At 49.0% G+C, this 18,497-nt stretch overlaps 1 protein-coding gene across 3 annotated transcripts in view; it reads left to right on the top strand.

Annotated features, from left to right (window-relative positions):
* Positions 1-18,497, top strand: part of CHRNG (cholinergic receptor nicotinic gamma subunit) — a 47,577-nt gene that overhangs the window by 15,962 nt on the left and 13,118 nt on the right. For 2 of the 3 annotated variants that reach the window (XM_053312277.1, XM_053312278.1), the window contains exons 5-8: positions 1,934-2,089; positions 5,133-5,230; positions 12,302-12,505; positions 17,544-17,658. In XM_053312277.1, the coding sequence (XP_053168252.1) occupies positions 1,934-2,089; positions 5,133-5,230; positions 12,302-12,505; positions 17,544-17,658 (573 nt within the window). The remainder of the gene's footprint in view (positions 1-1,933; positions 2,090-5,132; positions 5,231-12,301; positions 12,506-17,543; positions 17,659-18,497) is intronic. The other variant, XM_053312279.1, reaches the window with a different exon arrangement.

Below are 18,497 nucleotides of genomic sequence, written 5' to 3'. Positions count from 1 at the left end.
CTTGGGTTAGATAGGGCCTGAATTTGTTTCTCCTGTACTCTGGTCCGCAGCTGCACCTACAACTCCCAGCACCCCCTGGAACCTTTACACACAGCAGACTTTACTGCGAGGCTTTACTGCGAACTCAAAGTTGTCCCCAAAACCTGACAAAAATAGTGGATTTTTTTAAACCCCAGATATAAATTGGGCTACACTCTAATGCACAGTGAAAAACCCAGTGTGAGCTGCTCCCCGATAACTCGCAGGGACTTTGAGGTAAATCTGGCCGATATGTGAACACACAGCTCCATTCTGGAGGAGATACTAATTAAAAGGCTTTAAAAGCTCCGTGTGAAAAACTTCCTGGGGATGCTGGGAGTTCAGCAACGTCTGGAGCAGGCCTGCTCAACTTAGGCCCCCCAGATGTTTTTGGACTACAACTCCCACAATCCCCAGCCACAGTGGCCAATAGCCAGGGAGTATGGGAGTTGTAGGCCAACATCTGCAGGAGGGCCGAAGTTGAGCAGCCCTGGTCTGGAGGGACCCAGGTTGGGAACCACTGGTCTATGCTGACCGGCAGCAGTTCTCCGGCACGCAGGAACGTAGGAATCTGCCTTCTACTGAGCCAGACCTCTGGCCCATCTAGCTCAATACTGTTTACTCTGACTGGCATCAGCTCTCCTAGGTTTCCGGCAAGAGTCTTTCCCAGCCCAACTTTGAGATGCTGCCAGGGATTGAATCTGGGACCTTCAGCATACAAGGGAGATGTTCTGCTACTGAACAATGGAATACGCATTGACATGTATAAATGGGGGTTGTCCCAACCCCTCTGGCCTTGCCAGAGATTGAATCTGGGACCTTCCGCATGCAAATCTTCCGTTGAGCTTTGGCCAGCTCAGTGGCCATCCACTTGAATCTGTTCTGCTTCTGGCCACAGCAGTTCCTTTGCTTCCTTCCCTGGCTGGACCATTTCAGGAGGGAATCTGAGATTTGGTCCTCTTCTAATGCCACGGCAGTGCCTGAGGCCACATGATGCAGCTACCTTGCTGAAACTCAGCTGGTCTAGGCCTGGTTAATGTCTGGCTGGGTGACGCCATGAGGTTGTTCTAGCGCAGCCCTACATGGGTAGACCTAGTTGCGAGAAGCACCGGGATCGGTCCTCATGCCCGTGCTCTTCAGCCGGGTAGCCCTGGGTTCTAAACACAGGCTAGAAGGGAGAAGAAAGGGTGCAGGCGTGCCCTCCTCCCTCACAGCCTGGCCGTATAGATACTCGGGCTGCTGGCAGCCTGACTAGCCATAGAGCTAAGCAGAAGGAGCACACAGCAGTGGGGAAATCCCCCAATGCATCACGCTCCCAGCACAGTGCATTGTGGGAAGCAGGAGGACCCAGCCTGCATTTCACCCTCACCTTTGCTGCTCCTGGAGCACAGGGTCGCCAGATCATGTGGGGGAAGTCAGGCAGGTTCCTGCCTCCCCCCGCCCGCCCCAGCTTGTGGGTCATGTGAACGACCTGCATGTATGCTGCCTTGGTTCCATAATGGGAAAAGATGGGATGTAGGAAGCTGCCTTCTACTGAGCCAGACCTCCGGCCCATCTAGCTCAATACTGTCTACTCTGACTGGCAGCAGCTCTCCTAGGTTTCCGGCAAGAGTCTTTCCCAGCCCGACTTTGAGATGCTGCCAGGGATTGAATCTGGGAGCTTCGGCATACAAAGCAGATGCTCTACCACTGAACAGTGGAATATGCATTAACGTGTACAAATAGATAAAAATAGAGGTGTCCGCTTAGTGCCCACTGCCTCAAGACCTTGATGTGCATCACAGTCTGCAGCGATGGGCGAGGATCCTGGGTCCTCGTCTGCCAAAGAGATGATTGCTGACGAGTGGGCGGGGCTCCCGGGCTCCTTCTGAGGCTCCTGGACTTCCTGATTTTCCTCTTCTTTCCCCCCCTGCAGCATCGATGGGGTGTTCAACATTGCCATGTATACCAATGTTTTAGTGTCCTCCAATGGCAAGATCTCCTGGTTGCCTCCAGCCATCTACCGCAGCACCTGCGCCATCATCGTCACCTACTTCCCTTTCGACTGGCAGAATTGCTCCATGGTGTTTCAGTGAGTCTTGGTGCTGTCGATGGTTACCGTTGCAAGCTGGGTGGCTGGGATGAGATGGAGGTGCTGGAAAGTGGTGCAGCTGGATGTTGTTTGGGGGCGCTGGACTCCTCCCGCGTGGCATTTCTTGTGGGCAGACTCCAGGCAGGTGGGATTTATTTTATTTGAACGTATTTTTATACTGTCCCAAACCTACGTTTCTGGGAAGTTTGCAACAAAAAGGACAACAGAAAAGTTAAAGCATTAGTTAAAACAAATAAAAGGCTACACTTGGGGTTTTACTAGAACTTCCCAACTCACCAAGAGGAGTCAGGTGGAGAGTGGTGTTGTATGTGTTCCGGTCACCCCAGCCTTGAGCAATGGCCAGTGGGCCTGTGAAAAACTGAGCCGCTTCACTTTGGGGACTGAGCGATACTGCTGAGCTACAGCCTCATCCCCTCTTAAGGGGCGGGAAGATGTTCTTTGGAAACGGTTAAAGGCAGCTAAGAACCACTAAGAACCACAAGACCAGCTCTCCTCTCAAAGCAGAGCTTTGCTAATCCCACAAAAGCTAAGAACCACTTATCTATCTATCTATCAAATTTATATACCACCCAAACTTTTGTCTCTGGGCGGTTAACATAAAACAATTAAAACACATATAAAAAGTTAAAACAATTCAACAATTTAAAATAAATCACAAAAATTTAAACCAACAAATTTTAAAAAGCTGAGAAAGCTTGGTTGAAAAGACGGGTTTTCAGATGTTTTTTTTTTTTTTAATTGCCAGAGATGGGGAGGATCGTATCTTAGTAAGGAGTGCATTCCACAATCTTGGGGCAGCAGCCGAGAAGGCCCGTCCAACTGAGAAGGCCCCTCCACCCAGGATGGGCCGAGAAGGCCCATCCATGACTGAGAAAACCCATCCAGCCAAATTCCAAGCTTTATGGCATTATCTGGAATCCAGGAATACGCATAGCTCTCAATTTGGCTAATATGTTTAAAAGGCTGCTCTAAAGCCTTTTAAGAGTGCTCCTCCTTATTCATGAAGCCCACCGCCTATGAAGATCATTGGGTGAAGTCAGGTTGTGGTTGCCACTGGCTCACTTTGCTTGGTGGTGACCCAAAACTGGACCTTAAGAACATAAGAACAGCCCTGCTGGAATCAGGCCCAAGAATGCCCATCTAGTCCAGCATCCTGGTTCACATTGTGGCCCACCAGATGCCACTGGGAGCCTATAGGCAGGAGCTGAAAGGGGCATGCCCTCCCTCCTGCTGTTACTCCCCTGCAACTGGTACTCAGAGACATCCTGCCTCTAAGGCTGGAGGTGGCCTGTAGCCCTCCGACTAGTAGCCGATGATAGAACTCTCCTCCATGAAGTTATCCAAACCCCTCTTAAAACCATCCATGTTGTTGGCTGTCATCACAACTTGTGGCAGAGAATTCCACAAGTTAATTACGTGTTGTGCGAAAAAGTACCTCCGTTTGCTGGTCCTAAATTTCCTGGCAATCAGTTTCATAAGATGACCCCTGGTTCTCGTGTTATGTGAGAAGGAGAAGGATTGGCCTGAGGGAGTGGTCTCTAGGGTTGTCCTGAGAATCTGGAACACACTCCCAAATCTAATCAGGATCTCCCCATCTTTGGTTATTTTTCAACAACTTTTGAAAACACACCTCTTTCATCAGGCTTTTAGGTTATGATGTTTTAAGGGTTTTCAGGTTTTATTTATGGTAATTTTAATCTGTTTTAAATGGTCCTTGGGTTGTAGCTGCTGTTTGTTTGAGTAGCAAACCGCCCTGAGATTTTATATGGGGCAGTATATAAATGCATTAAATAAAACAAACAATAAATAAAACGAATCACTGGAACAAAACGATCTCTGTGGACACAGGGGATAAAAAGTATGAACGGCCTTAAATTCAAGGAAGAAACACAGTTGTTTACTTTAGTTGTACATCATCCCTTATCCTGAGGTAACAAGAAATATATGGAGCTGCCTTATACCAGCTGAGGCGTTGGTCTAGCAAACCCAGATTTGTCTCATCTGACATGCAGCTACTCTCTCCAGTGCCTCAGCTGAAGGCCCAACCAGCCGTTTCAGGGTTCCCACGGACATACATCTACTCAGTAACATCATCTCATGAAAGCCACTCACAAAGCCACTTCATTGTATATGGTGCTTCATAGGAACATAGGAAGCTGCCATATACTGAGTCAGACCATTGGTCTATCTAGCTCAGTATTGTCTTCACAGACTGGCAGCGGCTTCTCCAAGGTTGCAGGCAGGAATCTCTCTCAGCCCTATCTTGGAGAAGCCAGGGAGGGAACTTGAAACTTTCTGCTCTTCCCAGAGCGGCTTCATCTCCTGAGGGGAATATCTTGCAGTGCTCACACATCAAGTCTCCCATTCAGATGCAAACAGGGCAGATCCTGCTTAGCTATGGGGACAAGTCATGCTTGCTACCACAAGGCCAGCTCTCCTCTTCCCGACCCAGTTCATTGCATGCTCCTCATAAGGGGTGCCGAATGAAAAAACCCCAAGTGACAATGTCGTCTCATGAGTTTCTTGCATTTGAGAAGATTACTGTGGTGATGTGCTTTGGCAATAGTGATGTGTCCTTCATGATATTAAGTTAGACCCTGAAAGCCTCCTCATTGGAGACGGAACCTGGAGCCTTCTGCATATTTATTGACTGTGACTTTATTCGAAATACGTCACGTGCTACTTTTCAGCCCAATGTTCTCAAAGTGGTTTGCGTAGCATCAGGTGGCTTTCAAAGTGTTTGAATAAATTCATGGTTACGGTGTCTTGACCCTGGCTGTAGGGCAAAGAACCCGATTTATATCTGGGGTTAAAAAAATCCACTATTTGTGTTGGGGTTTTTTGGACAACTTCAACTTCGCAGTAAAGCCTCCCTGTAAACATGCGGTACAACCTGCTGTGCGTAAAAGCCGCTGGAGAAGGGGAGGGCAGGCAGAAGGGTCTCGGGAGATGGATTCTGATATGTGCCACTGAAGCAGCTTTGGAATGAATTGATTCCATCTGGTAATTCCATGTTTACAAGGTCCCAGACCTACAGTGCCAATGAAATCAATCTGTTGCTGAAAACGGAAGACGAGATCACCATTGAAGAGATTGTCATTGACCCGGAAGCTTTCACAGGTAACTCCACCTGCACCAAAGCCAGAGGCATGGCGGGAAGGGAGCAACGATTCTCTGTGAGTCTGTAGAAGAACAAGAAGGTGGGCAGCAAAAAATGCTGCAGTGGATTCCCAGCCGCTTAGAAGGGTATGACTGTCTAGCCAGCCCGGGCAGGAGTGGCTGGTCCCAGCAAGCTGTGGGGGTGGGGTGAGGGGACCAAAAGAAGCACAGCTGCCTCTGCTTCCCAGAGCGCCATTGGCTCCTCTCTCCCAGCATTAATAAGAGCTGCCCTTCATTTCAAAATGGCCTGCAGAGCTGTGCAGGGAACCCAATGGCCAGCCTGCATGCAGCACAGGGCAAGAGAGGGAGAAGCAGAAGCAGCTCCAGCCAGGAAGCCACGACAGCTGTGCCTCCTTTGGTGCCCCCCCACCCCCCGGCTTGTTAGGACCAGCCGCTCCTGAGCCCTGGAGCTTTCCTGGCTGCGAGATTGACTACGGGAGGAAGCGGCTAACTTAAGTTAGCACGAGTTAGGATGAGAGTGTATAAAGCGCCCATTAGGTGTGTGTAAGCATGAATAAGCCTTAAATTGGAGTAATGCTGGGATGGCTCACACTGGTGGATCGCTCCTCAGGTCTGAGCTCTGGGCGGCATCATTCATATCCCTCGGCTGCTGCTTCCTGGACCCTAGTGGGCACTGCTGCTCCTTTTGGGGACGATGCCAGCATGGCTGTTCCTCTCGTCCCAGCTCATCTCTGCCACCCGTCTGTGCTTCTTGTGCTCGTGGTGGTGGGAGGGCAACAAGAAGGAGGTGGTGCTGTTGGTGGCAGTGGCAGCAGCGGAGGAGGGCGCGGGAAGAGCTGCCGGGTCTTCTCGCACCCGCCACTACTGCCACTACTGCCACCAACAGCACCACCTCCTTCTTGTTGCCCTCCCACCACCAGTCAAAAGAGCAACTCGAGGTGCTCGTCTGGGGTTGGTTGGATTGCTCATTCTCTAAGGCAGGGATTCTCAAACTTGGGTCCTCAGGTGTTATTGGACTTCAGCTCCCATAATCGCCAACCTCAGTGGCCTTTGGTTGGGGATTATGGGAGTTGAAGTCCAATAACACCTGAGGACCCAAGTTTGAGAATCACTGCTCTAAGGCAACATAGGAATATAGGGACATAGGAACCTGCCATATACTGAGTCAGACCATTGGTCTATCTAGCTCAGTATTGTCTTCACAGACTGGCAGCGGCTTCTCCAAGGTTGCAGGCAGGAATCTCTCTCAGCCCTATCTTGGAGATGCCTCCAGGGAGGAAACTTGGAACCTTCTGCTCTTCCCAGAGTGGCTCCATCCCCTGAGGGGAATCTCTTACAGTGCTCACACTTCTAGTCTCCCATTTCTATGCAACCAGGGTGGACCCTGCTTAGCTAAGGGGACAAGATGCTTGCTGCCACCAGACCAGCTCTCCTCTCCAAGCAGAGCTTTGCTAATCCCACAAAAGTGTTTTCAACACTCCCCCCGCCAAGTGCAACTTTTCAAAGACACATATTCGGCACATTAAGGGCAGATGAACAAGCAAAAGCTGGGTGATGCCTCTGGCTGTATGAATGGCGTGGTATTGAAGTCACCGTAAATACTCTCCATGTCTGAACTCCCTGCAACCCTGTCCGTAGCGAAGGAGGAGTAAATCACCATTTGTAAAACCTCCTGGAGTGTCTTTCCCTCCTGAAACAACCCTGTGTTGTGCAGGATGGAGATGTTTTAAACACATAGTCGGCTTCCTTCCACATAGAATTTCCAGCAGTTACTTACGCTATTCCTGGAGATGTTTCTTCCCCAATACTTTTCCAATACTTTTTCACAATGTCAAGCCATTAAAATCTCCAGGATGATTTTCAGACAGCAGGCTTTCCTGCAAATTTACTGTGAGTTTGAAGTTGTTCCCAAAAAAACCAATGCAAAAAGTGGATTTTTTTACCCTGGATATAAATCAAACGACACTCTTAACGTTCAATGAAAAACCCGAATTGCGTGTGAAGTGCTCCCCGAGAGCTCGTAGGGACTTTGGGGTAAATCTGGCCGATATGTGAACGCACCCTCACTCCATTCTGGAGGGGATGCGAGCTAAAAGCTCTGTGTGGAAAATGCCCAGGGTGCTTTCCAAGGGTCACCTGGAAATTGATGCCACTTCCTGGAAGTTTTTCACACCCGGTTTTTAGTTCACATCTCCTCCAGAATGGAGGTGTGCATTCACATATAGGCCAAATTTACCCTGCTGAAGTCCCTGCGAGCTATAAGGGTGCACTTCACACACAATTAGGGTTTTTCACCCCCATGTTAAGAGTGTAGTCCGGTTTATATCTGGAGTAAAAAAATCCACTATTTGTGTCGGGTTTTTGGAGGGCAATTTCAAACTCACAGTAAAGCTTCACAGAAAACTCACTGTAAAGCCTGCTGTCTGGGAAAGTTCCTGATGACCCCAAGCCAGTCAAATCCTACCCAGCTGTAACTCCTTCTTCTCAGGATCTTTACTGGTTTGAGTAGGCCAGGGCAGTGTTCCCTCTAAGAGGGATTCACAGATGTTGTTGACTACAACTCCCATAACCCCCAAGCAAAAGCCACTGCAGCTGGGGATTCTGGGAGTTGTAGTCAACAACATCTGGAGATCCTTCTCAGAGGGAACAGTGGGGCAGGGGTTCTCAAACTGGGGTTCCTAGCTGTTATTGGTCTACAGCTCCCATATCTCCAGGACACTTACCAGATTAGACCCTACAATGAGGTCACAATGTATCTGCTAAGTGTGTTTCCATAGTTCTTGTGTTGTGACACTGCAGTCCCTACGCAGACAGCAGGGTGCCATTCACATTTTGGATGCCTTGTCTTGGATTTAATAGCTGTGATATAGTGCTATAACATTGCATGTGCGTCACAAAAAAAACCCCAAAAGCTGTATTTTCCGGTTGTGGAGTTTTCACAAGACTGCTCCCCCTGCTGGTAGCTTTGTGCAACAGCTTTAATTTATGTTTTGAATGCATCTCACCAAACAGAAGCATTTTACCGCTGTTGAGTGGGTCAGCTGGAAAGCGCCCAGATGTCTGACGTCAACATTGTCTGGTATCATGAGGTACGCTGCTTCAGAACATGGCATTTCCATTTAGCTATCATGGCTAATTGCTGGGATCAAGCCTCTCCTCTGTGAATCCATCTGATCCTTTTTTAAAGCCACCAGGGGCCATGGCTACTTCCTGTGGCAAGGAATCCCATCAATTACATCTGGGGAAATATATTTCTTTTTCTCAGCTCTCAAATTTCTGGTGATTAGTTTCCTTATGTAGCCCACCCCTCACCAGACTTAGAATATGAGCGTTAGAGGAAGTGGGAGTCTCTTTCTCTCCCCCCCCACACCCTGCATGCACTTTAGGAAATCTGTATGAAATCCTGAAGCCAATAGGAGGATAAAAAGCATCTGGGGCATGCATATCACAAATCTAGGCATCAGACCAGTGGCTTCTCTGCACCTGAGTGGTGGGTTGAGTCATGGCTGTGTGTATGGGGGTAATTTATCCAGGAAACCATTTAACAATATTCTGTGCATATCTGGCAATGGGATGGGCTGTCCAAAGACAGCCAAACTACATGCAACATTAAGCCTACTAGTAGTAAAGTTAAAGTTGCGCTATCAAGTTGGTAGTAGTAGGCTTCACATTAAGCTGATGACGATGATGACGACGACGACAACTACTACTACTACTGTTGGGAATTCTCTCTGGTAAGAGACACCCTTCTATTACAGCAGAGTGCAGAGAGGCAAAAACACAGCGGAGTCTGCCCAGGCATGTGTGTCTGCTAAGAACCAAAAAGAAACTTGGAGCCAGTTCATAGTTTCAAATCAATATGAGGAGTCTTTATTGGTGAACTCCATTCTAGATAGGAAAGTGGAGATATAGGATCTCTAATCTATCTAGTTAGCTGGATGCAGACAGATGCTGTCTGCATCTCTGTGCACACACACATGGTGCAGAGCGTATGTGTTAGGGAGAAGAAGAAGGATGGAAGGGAGGCAGGAAGGAGGGAAGGAAGGAAGGAAGTCCCTGAGAGTAGCAATCTACATATCAAAGGGATAGTGTCAGAGCAGTAGAGAGGAGGAATGACCAATGTCTTGACCTCTCTAGCCCTCTGACTCACTAGTCTGCCCCCCTCTGTCATTGAGGCATGAGACAGTGCAGAGCCCTTCACTTCCAACCACCACTACTACTAGGCTTAATGTTGCATGTAGTTTGGCCCACAGTTTGTTTTTTTAAAGTGAGCTACACAAAACCAGCAACTACTACTTTTCAACAAGTTCTCAAAGCAATTTACATAGCAAACACAGTGAGAATATGGTTCCAAAGCTACAAAGAGATACAACGTAGACACCAGCAACAGCCGCTTTAAGGGATGCTATGTTGGGATAAACTGGAACAGTTTGCTCTCTCCCTGCTATATATAAGAGAGGCACACTTGAAAAGGTGCCCCTTGGCCCAGCTAGCAGAGGTTATTATTAGGAGTGACAGGCTTGGTTTTAACTGAGTAAGTAGCAGCTGGACTGCGGCACCATAGAGCACAATGACCATGATAAGGAGCTTTGGCCCTCTCCTCCATGGTCCAAATATAGATCTCCCTTGCAGCACTGCTGTATAACAACGGAATGGAGGAAAGCACCCATTGGTGCCAATGGGAGATCCCACACCCCTTACATAGCACATTTAGGCCCAATCCGGATCAGGACCATGGTAGGGAGCTGTGTTAAAGCAGCCCCGATCTATGAGGGGGGCCCAATCCAGCTGCTATTTACTCATTTGAAAACAGCCCCTCAGCCCTAACCACAGGCTTTGTGTCATGTTGTTTAGCCCTGTGTTAAAACTGGGAAGTCACCTCAAGTGGTGTAGTGGGGAAATGCTATCATCTCATACTGCACGGGAGATGGCAACGGGAAACCCCTCCTACCAAAGGCAACCACAGGGCTCTGTGGGCGCCAGGAGTCAACACTGACTTGATGGCACACTACCTTGTAGTCTTTTGTCCCTACAGAAAGCGGTTGGGATTGCAGTGCCCAGTGAACAGCCCAAGTAGCCAACCCTTGTTTTCTAGAGTTTAAGAGTCAAGCCACCTAATGGCACAGCAGGGAAATGACTTGATTAGCAAGCCCGAGGTTGCCAGTTCGAATCCCCGCTGGTATGTTTCCCTGACTATGGGAAACACCTCTATCGGGCAGCAGCGATCGAGGAAAATGCATCATCTCATACTGTGTGGGAGATGGCAATGGTAAACCCCTCTGGTATTCTACCAAAGAAAACCACAGGGCCCTGTGGGCGCCAGGGGTCAAGATCGACTTGACGGCACACTTTACCTTTACCTTACAACTGGGAAAACAGACTCCTACCAGCTATGGCAAGCCAGGCTGCAGAAACCACCTGGGGATCACAGTGTTCCTAGGGGCCTGAGGGAGCAGCACGCTCTCCAAGTGCTGCATCTTTGGATCCCTTGCTGGTTTTGTCTCAGAGGATGCTGGCAGGCTCCCCTCCCAATAGTACCCGAGATCTCAGAGTTGCACCCCAAACAACCTCACCAAGGAGGACCCCTGAGGCATACTCCTTGGATTGCACAGCATCTGTTTCAGTATGGCTGGTGTGCAGGAGAACTTGCTGGGGGCCAGTGATAGGTCAGGTCTGTCTGCTTCTCCTCCATGCTTGCGGCACCCCAAACCTGCCCCGTGGAGTGGCCCCCACCCCCCCGTTTGGTAATGTGGATGCTGCCGCTCTTAAGAAGCATCCCGCCAGAGATGGGCTTCTCTTTGTTGTCTCCCTGCTTGCTCTGCCTGCCTGCCTCCTTCTCTGCCAGCCATCCCTAAAGCCGACTGTTACATTTAAGCTGATTGATCCAGGAATGCGGCCATCCTGAGCAGCTGCCTCTGCCATTCTCCATCATGTTTTAATAGCATATTGAAAGCGCAAAGTTCTTCTTCGGCAGCAAGAGGTGCTTTTTTCCATTTGTTTGTTTTTCATTACTGGGACAAGCCGGCTATCTTACACTGGTAAAAATCTATTGCTCTGGCAGACGACAGGGGGGGAAACAAGAACAGCGGCTAATAATAATAACGCGTCACACATGGCTTCGTGTTGCATTTGGGAGTGGGAGAGAGAGAGAGAGAGAGACATGGGGCTTAAAAAAAAAAAAGCAGCAACCGGCACACCAGAGACCTCAGGAACTCAGCACTAAGATCAGGCCTGGCTGAAATCACCTTGCAAGGCAATAAGCTGGCAGCTTCAGATCTCCTGATCTGGATGAACTAATTCTCGCTATTATAGGCATATCTGCAGTAGCCCTTTAAATCCTCTCTTAGATCCAGAGTACTTTGTTTAGGGCTCTGTCTTGTCCCTCCTAATCCTGACACATACACCAGATATGAAAGGGATTTCTCTCTGCGCCATTTGGGTAGTGGCTTGGTCCCTTTTTCTGTCCACTTTTTCATTGCCAACCTTCCCCCAAGGGAACTGTGCCGTTTGCTTTCGCATCTCTCCACAGGAAGCTGCCCTGGTGACAGGTTGTTCAGAATATGGCACACCTTTGGCCTGGGTGGGGAGGGAGAGTGACAGGGACCAGGCTATTCCTGTGTCTCCAAAACCATTGTAGACCACCATGTAAAAATCAAAACAGGGACAGAAATATCATGACTTCCGGAAGACCAACTTGAAAAAAAGAAATAAACCACAGAGCAGTGAGCTAGCTGTTGGGATTCACGGAACACTTCCTCGGGTTCAGTATTCAACACAAACAATTCAAAGGTTTCGGGTGGGTGGAGAGGAAAAACAGATGTTGTGGTAGAGGTCCAAGCTGCATCACATTCCTAACAAAGGCCTTTCCCAAAATCTTGAGGGCTAGAAACTTGCTTTTTTAAAAAAATTATGGCTTTGATTCTCAGGTTGCCACATTCCATTTTGGGTACATGAGTTTGTGCTTGCATTGTATGACAATGCCCCACAGGCAGGGAACTGGGCAGTTGCTCTCATCCGTGTGTGTGTCAGCTGGATTCTCTCTCATGTCCATTTGGTGTTGTTTTATTTCAGAGAACGGGGAATGGGCAATTAAGCACCGGCCAGCCAAGAAGGTTATGAATACTGAGCGCTTCACACCGAATGATATCGAGTACCAGCAGATCGTCTTCTTCCTAATAATCCAGAGGAAACCGCTCTTCTACATTGTTAATATCATCATCCCTTGTGTGCTCATTTCCTCCGTCGCTGTGCTGGTGTACTTCCTACCTGCCAAAGGTCAGCATCCTGGCATTGCCACAGCAACCTCAAAGCACCGTGTGATCATTAGCATTATTCTGGGCCTAGCTTGACTAAACATCTGTGTGGGCTTTTGAACTACGTTGCCTGTCATAGGTTCAGCCAAAGAATCCTAGCAACTGTGCTTTGGTAAGCGGGGCTGATAATCCTTCATGGGAGATCTTTTGAGAAGTAAGAGTTCCCCAGCATTCCTCCAGGGCGCTTTCTAGATTGGACCCTGCAACGGAGTCACGACGTATCTCGGAAGTGTGCTCCCGCACTTCCTGTGTTGTGACACCGCAGTCCCTCCGCTGACAGCAGGGTGCGGTTCATATTTCCAGTGCCTTGTTTTGAATTTAATTGCTGCGATGTAGTGCTATAATGTTGTATATCCGGAGTAAAAAAGTTGCTGTTTTTTCAGGTTGTTCGTTTTCACAAGACTGCTCCCCCTGCTGGGCACTTTGCTATTTACATTATGAATGCAATTTGCCTGAACGGAAGCATTTTGCCGCTGTTGAGCAGCTAATCTGGAAAGCACCCAGATAAGGGAATGACTATTAAACTAATTTAAGTCTGGAATGTAGATGGCTCCCTCCTCAGCTTCTCCATGAGAACAGTTTCTGCTCCCATGATGACACACACATAAACTTCCTCTTCAGCTGGAACTACATATTACATCAGGGATTCTCATACACAGGTCCCCAGATGTTGTTGGACTACAACTCCCATCATCCACAGCCACGATGGCCTTTGATGGTAGTCCGCCATCATCTTGGGATCCATGTCTGAGGGCCCCTGCTTTACATGTTTTGACAGCATTCCTAGTGCCCCAAATGGCAACCACACTGTAATTCCCTCTCTTAACATCTGGACAAGTTAGCTACATCATGTGATGTCCTGTGCTTTCTTATGTCTCCACCCCAGTGGCAGCAAATGAGGTGAAGTGGAGGCAGGAAATCACATAACACTGTGATGTCAGTTGTTCTCAATATTACTTATGGGGAGATGGGAATTAAATGTCCTGAATGTGTAACGTTGGGCTCCCTGAAATTCCTTCTCTGAATTTCCAGACCTGCTCCATGGAGAGTTTCCAGCCCTCCTGGGTTGGCCTAGAGTCTCCAGAGTAGGGGTGTGCAGAACCGGTTCTATTCAAATCTGGTTCAAATCAAACTGGCCTGGTTCGACCGGTTCAGATGTGAACCAAACTAGAGCCAAACTAGGAAAACTGGTCTTGTGGGAGCAAGCATGACTTGTCCCCTTAGCTAAGCAGGGTCCACCCTGGTTGCATTTGAATGGGAGACTAGAAGTGTGAGCACTGTAAGAGATTCCCCTTAGGGGATGGAGCCGCTCTGAGAAGAGCATCTAGGTTCCAAGTTCCCTCCCTGGCAGCATCTTCAAAGTAGGGCTAAGAGAGATTCCTGCCTGCCACCTTGGAGAAGCTGCTGCCAGTCTGTGAAGACAATACTGAGCTAGATGGACAAAGGGTCTGACTCAGTATATGGCGGCTTCCTATGTTCCTAGAAAGGATGTGCCAATAATGTTTTCCCCCGCACCATGTTGTAGGGGTTAATCTGGAAATCCCTCCAGGCAACCTTGGGGAAGCTGCTGCCAGTCTGTGAAGACAATACTGAGCTAGATGGACCAATGGTCTGACTCAGTATATGGCAGCTTCCTATGTTCCTAGATCCCCCAAAAAGAGTGCTGGTCCGTGTTCAAGCCAAACCAGCCCCAGTTCTAATGAATCAGTTCAGCAGTTGGGGGCATGCCTGTAAAGGGGAATCTGGTGAGGATTCCCATTTACAAGCAAGGGTGGGGAAAACTTTATCTACCTAAGAAAAAACCCTAATAGGGGCTGGGGTGTGAGAGAGGGCACCTGTAATCCGAAGGCGCGGCAGTGCACCTCCCTCTCTCCGGACTGGGACTGGTGCTCCAGTTTGTGCCAAGGTGGGAACCAGGCCATGCTGCAATGTGGGCCCAATCCAGAAGGGGGGAGCTACGCTGCCACCCCACCTTCAGATGACAGGTGCCTTCTAGCCCACCCCGAACCCCATTCGGATTTTTTCCTTAGGTAGGCAGGGTTCCTTGCTAGATTCCCCTTCACAGGCATGGCCCCTCAAATAGTCAAACCAGTTCTGAACCAGATCAGCTGGTTCGACATTCAGGCTGAACTGGGGGCTGGTTCAACTGCAACCAGCTCGCAGGCCAGCAGGCCAGTTCACGTTCAGCTCAAACCCGAACCACATCACTGGAATCAGTTCGTGCCCACCCCTGCTCCAGAGATCGGTGTCAGTCACCCAGGTGAGTCTTGAAAGCAAGACTCACTGGGGATTTTAATGGCTTGATATTATGCAAACTGTTGTGGGGTGGGGGGTACACAGGAACATAGGAAACTGCCTTCTACTGAGTCAGACCATTGGTCTATCTAGCTCAGTATTGTCTTCACAGTTTGGCAGTGGCTTCTCCAAGGCTGCAGGCAGGAATCTCTCTCAGCCCTATCTTGGAGATGCCAGGGAGGGAACTTGGAACCTTCTGCTCTTCCCAGAGCAGCTCCACCCCCTGAGGGGAAGATCTTGCAGTGCTCACACTTCTAGTGCTCACACTTACAGTGCTCACACTTTCATATGCAACCAGGGCAGACCCTGCTTAGCTTAAGGGGACAAGTCATGCTTGCTACCACAAGACCAGCTCTCCTCTGGTCTTGTGGTAGCTCTGGTAGGGGGGAATCTCCAGGAATAGTTTCAGTCAGAGTTGGCAACCCTAGTTCCTTGCTGGTTGCAGGGATGCATGCTCCTTTGAAATGTTTCCTAGGATGACAGAAACCTCTGCCTGCTTCCCAATGTCTGTTAAAAGCAAAGATCTAGAAAGGTAGCCGGTGGGGAAAGATGTTCAGCCCCTCTCTGGACCCAGGCGGCCAACAAGCAGCGAGGCAACGGGTACCTTGATCAATCAGTCCCATCAGAACCTAGTCAATGGTCAGGCAGTGGAAGCAGGAAGCAGTGGAAATGTTCTATTCTGTAGCACAGCAGGGAGCAGGCAAAAGAGGGTGGAAGCTGGAAAGTGAAGCCTGGAGCACAGGCCAGGCAACAGGAGCAAGAAACATCCTGACTTGGCTTTTGAGAGTTGAAATTATATAATGATCCCAGAAGTCAGAAGTCCAGGCTGGGAACCATGGCTTCTGACCCTATCAGGACCAACAACAACTACCCTCTCCTTCCGTCAGGGCCATTTCCAGATGGGAATAATAAGCAATAATCTGCACAAATTCCAAGTGAAATCTTACTCCCTGTACACATGCTGCTCAGAGGCGCTCCTACCCCTGGACTTACGGGTGGAAGTCCAGGGCCTCCACACCTCCTGGGGGCCCCCAAATCCTCTTTGATTTGTCCCAGGTGGTGGGCTCACCATGCCACCAGCCCGTCCTGTGCTAGGTGGCCAAATGTGACCTCTGCTTTAGAGACAGAGTGGGGAGTGGGGAAAGAAAGATGTGGGATGGGCATATGTTAAGTTGCATGTTGAAATGTTTCTGCTGATGCATATTTACATAAATATACCTGTTTTATATTCTTACATTTTTGTGAGTTCAGTTGCTGTTTGTGCCCTCAAGAACACACATGTTAAAAATACTGCATGTAGCATGTTGTGTGTGTGTGTAGGGTGCTTAACTTGCAGCGGGCAGGTGTGTGTGCTCCAAAGGCCTTTAGGTCCAGGCTCCAAAATTACCTAGCTGCACCTCTGCTGCTGCTGCAAGCTTCTGCACAGCTTCCAAGCACAATCTTCTCCTCTGTCCACATGCTGAGCAGGGACCTTGCATGATTACTGAAGTGCCACCAGGGCAGTCTCCCAATTGGTCACTGCAACAGTGTTGCAGTGTGTCCATTAAGTGTCCTTCCATACTGCCTGTGTTTCAGCATTGCAGTCCTTGCGCTGCCAGAAAGGTGCCGTTCACATTTCCGATGCCTTCTTTCATGTTTTATTGCTGCGTTACAGTCCTAAAACATTGTAAAACATTAGCTGTATTTCCCCGTTGCTGGGAGATTCGGCAAGCTAGAAAAGACTGCCCCCTGCTGGTGGCTTTGCGCAACGGCCTCTATTTACATTTTTAAAATGACTAGTTGAACCCGCACAGAGCATCACTGCTCTAGGACTTTGTTGTTCTCCTTGCCCCCCGCCACAGCTCCTGGCTGCTTTATTGCTCAGTGTTAGCCACGCACTCTCAGCCGCCCCCTCCCTGCCGCTCGCTTGCTCACTCTCCTCTTATCTGCTTCTCTTCCCTATCTGCATATGGAATCCCCACTACCCAATCACCACGGTGCTTCTGCTCTGTTACCTCTGATTAGTAAAGCGCTGTGTGGGCAGGGCTTGCCACGTACAACCTTAGCATAGTATATATATAGATTCTCAAACGATTCTGCCATGCTGAAGTAAACTACTGCTGAACAGCGGGTAATCTGGAAAGCGCCCAGCTGTCAGCTTTTGTATTCAGAGAAGAACCCAGCCTTTCCCCCGGTTGTCATAAATGTAGTAATGAAAAGGGTGTGGGTCTTTTTTTGAATGCAGGAGTTGGCTGGCAGGTGGCACTGCCAAAATCATGTAAGGTCCCTGCTCAATATGTGTACAGAGAGTGAAATTGCTCAGAAGGAGCATGGAAGCATGTGTACAGGGAGTCAGAATATGCTTGGAACTTGTGCTAAAGTTTTGGAGATCCTGCAGTAGTTTGCCATCTGCAAAAGCCATAGGTGGCAGCAAAGAGACAAGGCACTGAATGGGAGACAGGCCTGGGCTTATGGTCGCCTTCTCTGGTGCCAATTCTAAATCCCAGAATGTCAGAGTTGCTGCCCCAGAAGGCGGTAACTGATATTCCTGCATGCCCTCGGAGCCCAAGTTTCAAAGGAACTGGACATTCTTGTGGTTGGACTATTTGGGACAGAGCTGGCCTGCTGGCATGAAGCAATACACAGGACTTTTCTTATTGTTCTCCAGTCCCTGCTGACTGTGTCCTTCCGCTGGCATTGATCTCTTGCTTTTTGTGCCTCTGCAGCTGGTGGACAGAAGTGCACTGTTTCTATCAATGTCCTTCTTGCCCAGACTGTCTTCCTCTTCCTGATTGCAAAAAAGGTCCCTGAAACGTCCCAGGACGTGCCACTCATTGGAAAGTAAGCATGTCCAGTACTGTTTTCTGTCTATAGGGAAAAGAGGCTTAAAGTGTCTGGCTGGTATCCTTCAAAGGATTATTTACCAGCAGTGATAATGCTCTTTTAAACATTTGTCTGTTTAATCTAAAGCTAAATCTAATTCTATCTACTAATAGATAGGAACATAGGAACCTGCCATATACTGAGTCAGACCATTGGTCTATCTAGCTTGGAATTGTCTTCACAGACTGGCAGCGGCTTCTCCAAGTTGCAGGGAGGAATCTCTCTCAGCCCTATCTTGGAGATGCTGCCAGGGAGGGAACTTGGAACCTTCTGCTCTTCCCAGTTTTTACCTATTTTGGATGGGGTTGCACTTCCCTTGAAGGAGCAAGTATGCAGCTTGGGGTTATTGCTGGACTTGGCTCTGCTTTTGGAAGCTCAAGTGGAGGTGGTGGCCAGGGGTGCCTTTGCACAGCTTCGGCTAGTGCACCAGCTGCGTCCCTTTCTCGAGAAGGCAGATCTGTCCACGGTTACCCATGCCTTAGTCATGTCACAGCTGGATTACTGTAACATGCTCTACGTGGGGCTGCCCTTGAAGAATAACTGGAAACTGCAGCTAGTTCAAAATGCGGCAGCTAGGGTTTTATCTGGAGCTACCCGGTTGGAGCACATCACACCCATTTTGAAAGAGTTGCACTGGCTACCAGTTTGTTTCTGTGGACCCAGAAAAAAACTGGTAGCCAGTGCAGCTCTGTCAAAATTCAAGGTGCTGGTTTTGACCTTTAAAGCCCTTAACGGTTTGGGCCCAGGATACCTGAGGGACCTCCTGCTCCTAAGGGTTGCTGCCCGCTTGACGAAGT

The sequence above is a fragment of the Hemicordylus capensis genome, chromosome 3 (genome assembly GCF_027244095.1).
Source record: "Hemicordylus capensis ecotype Gifberg chromosome 3, rHemCap1.1.pri, whole genome shotgun sequence".
Lineage (NCBI taxonomy): Eukaryota > Metazoa > Chordata > Lepidosauria > Squamata > Cordylidae > Hemicordylus > Hemicordylus capensis.
Note: the sequence above shows the minus strand (reverse complement) of the source record. Positions and strands in the feature narration are given on the sequence as shown.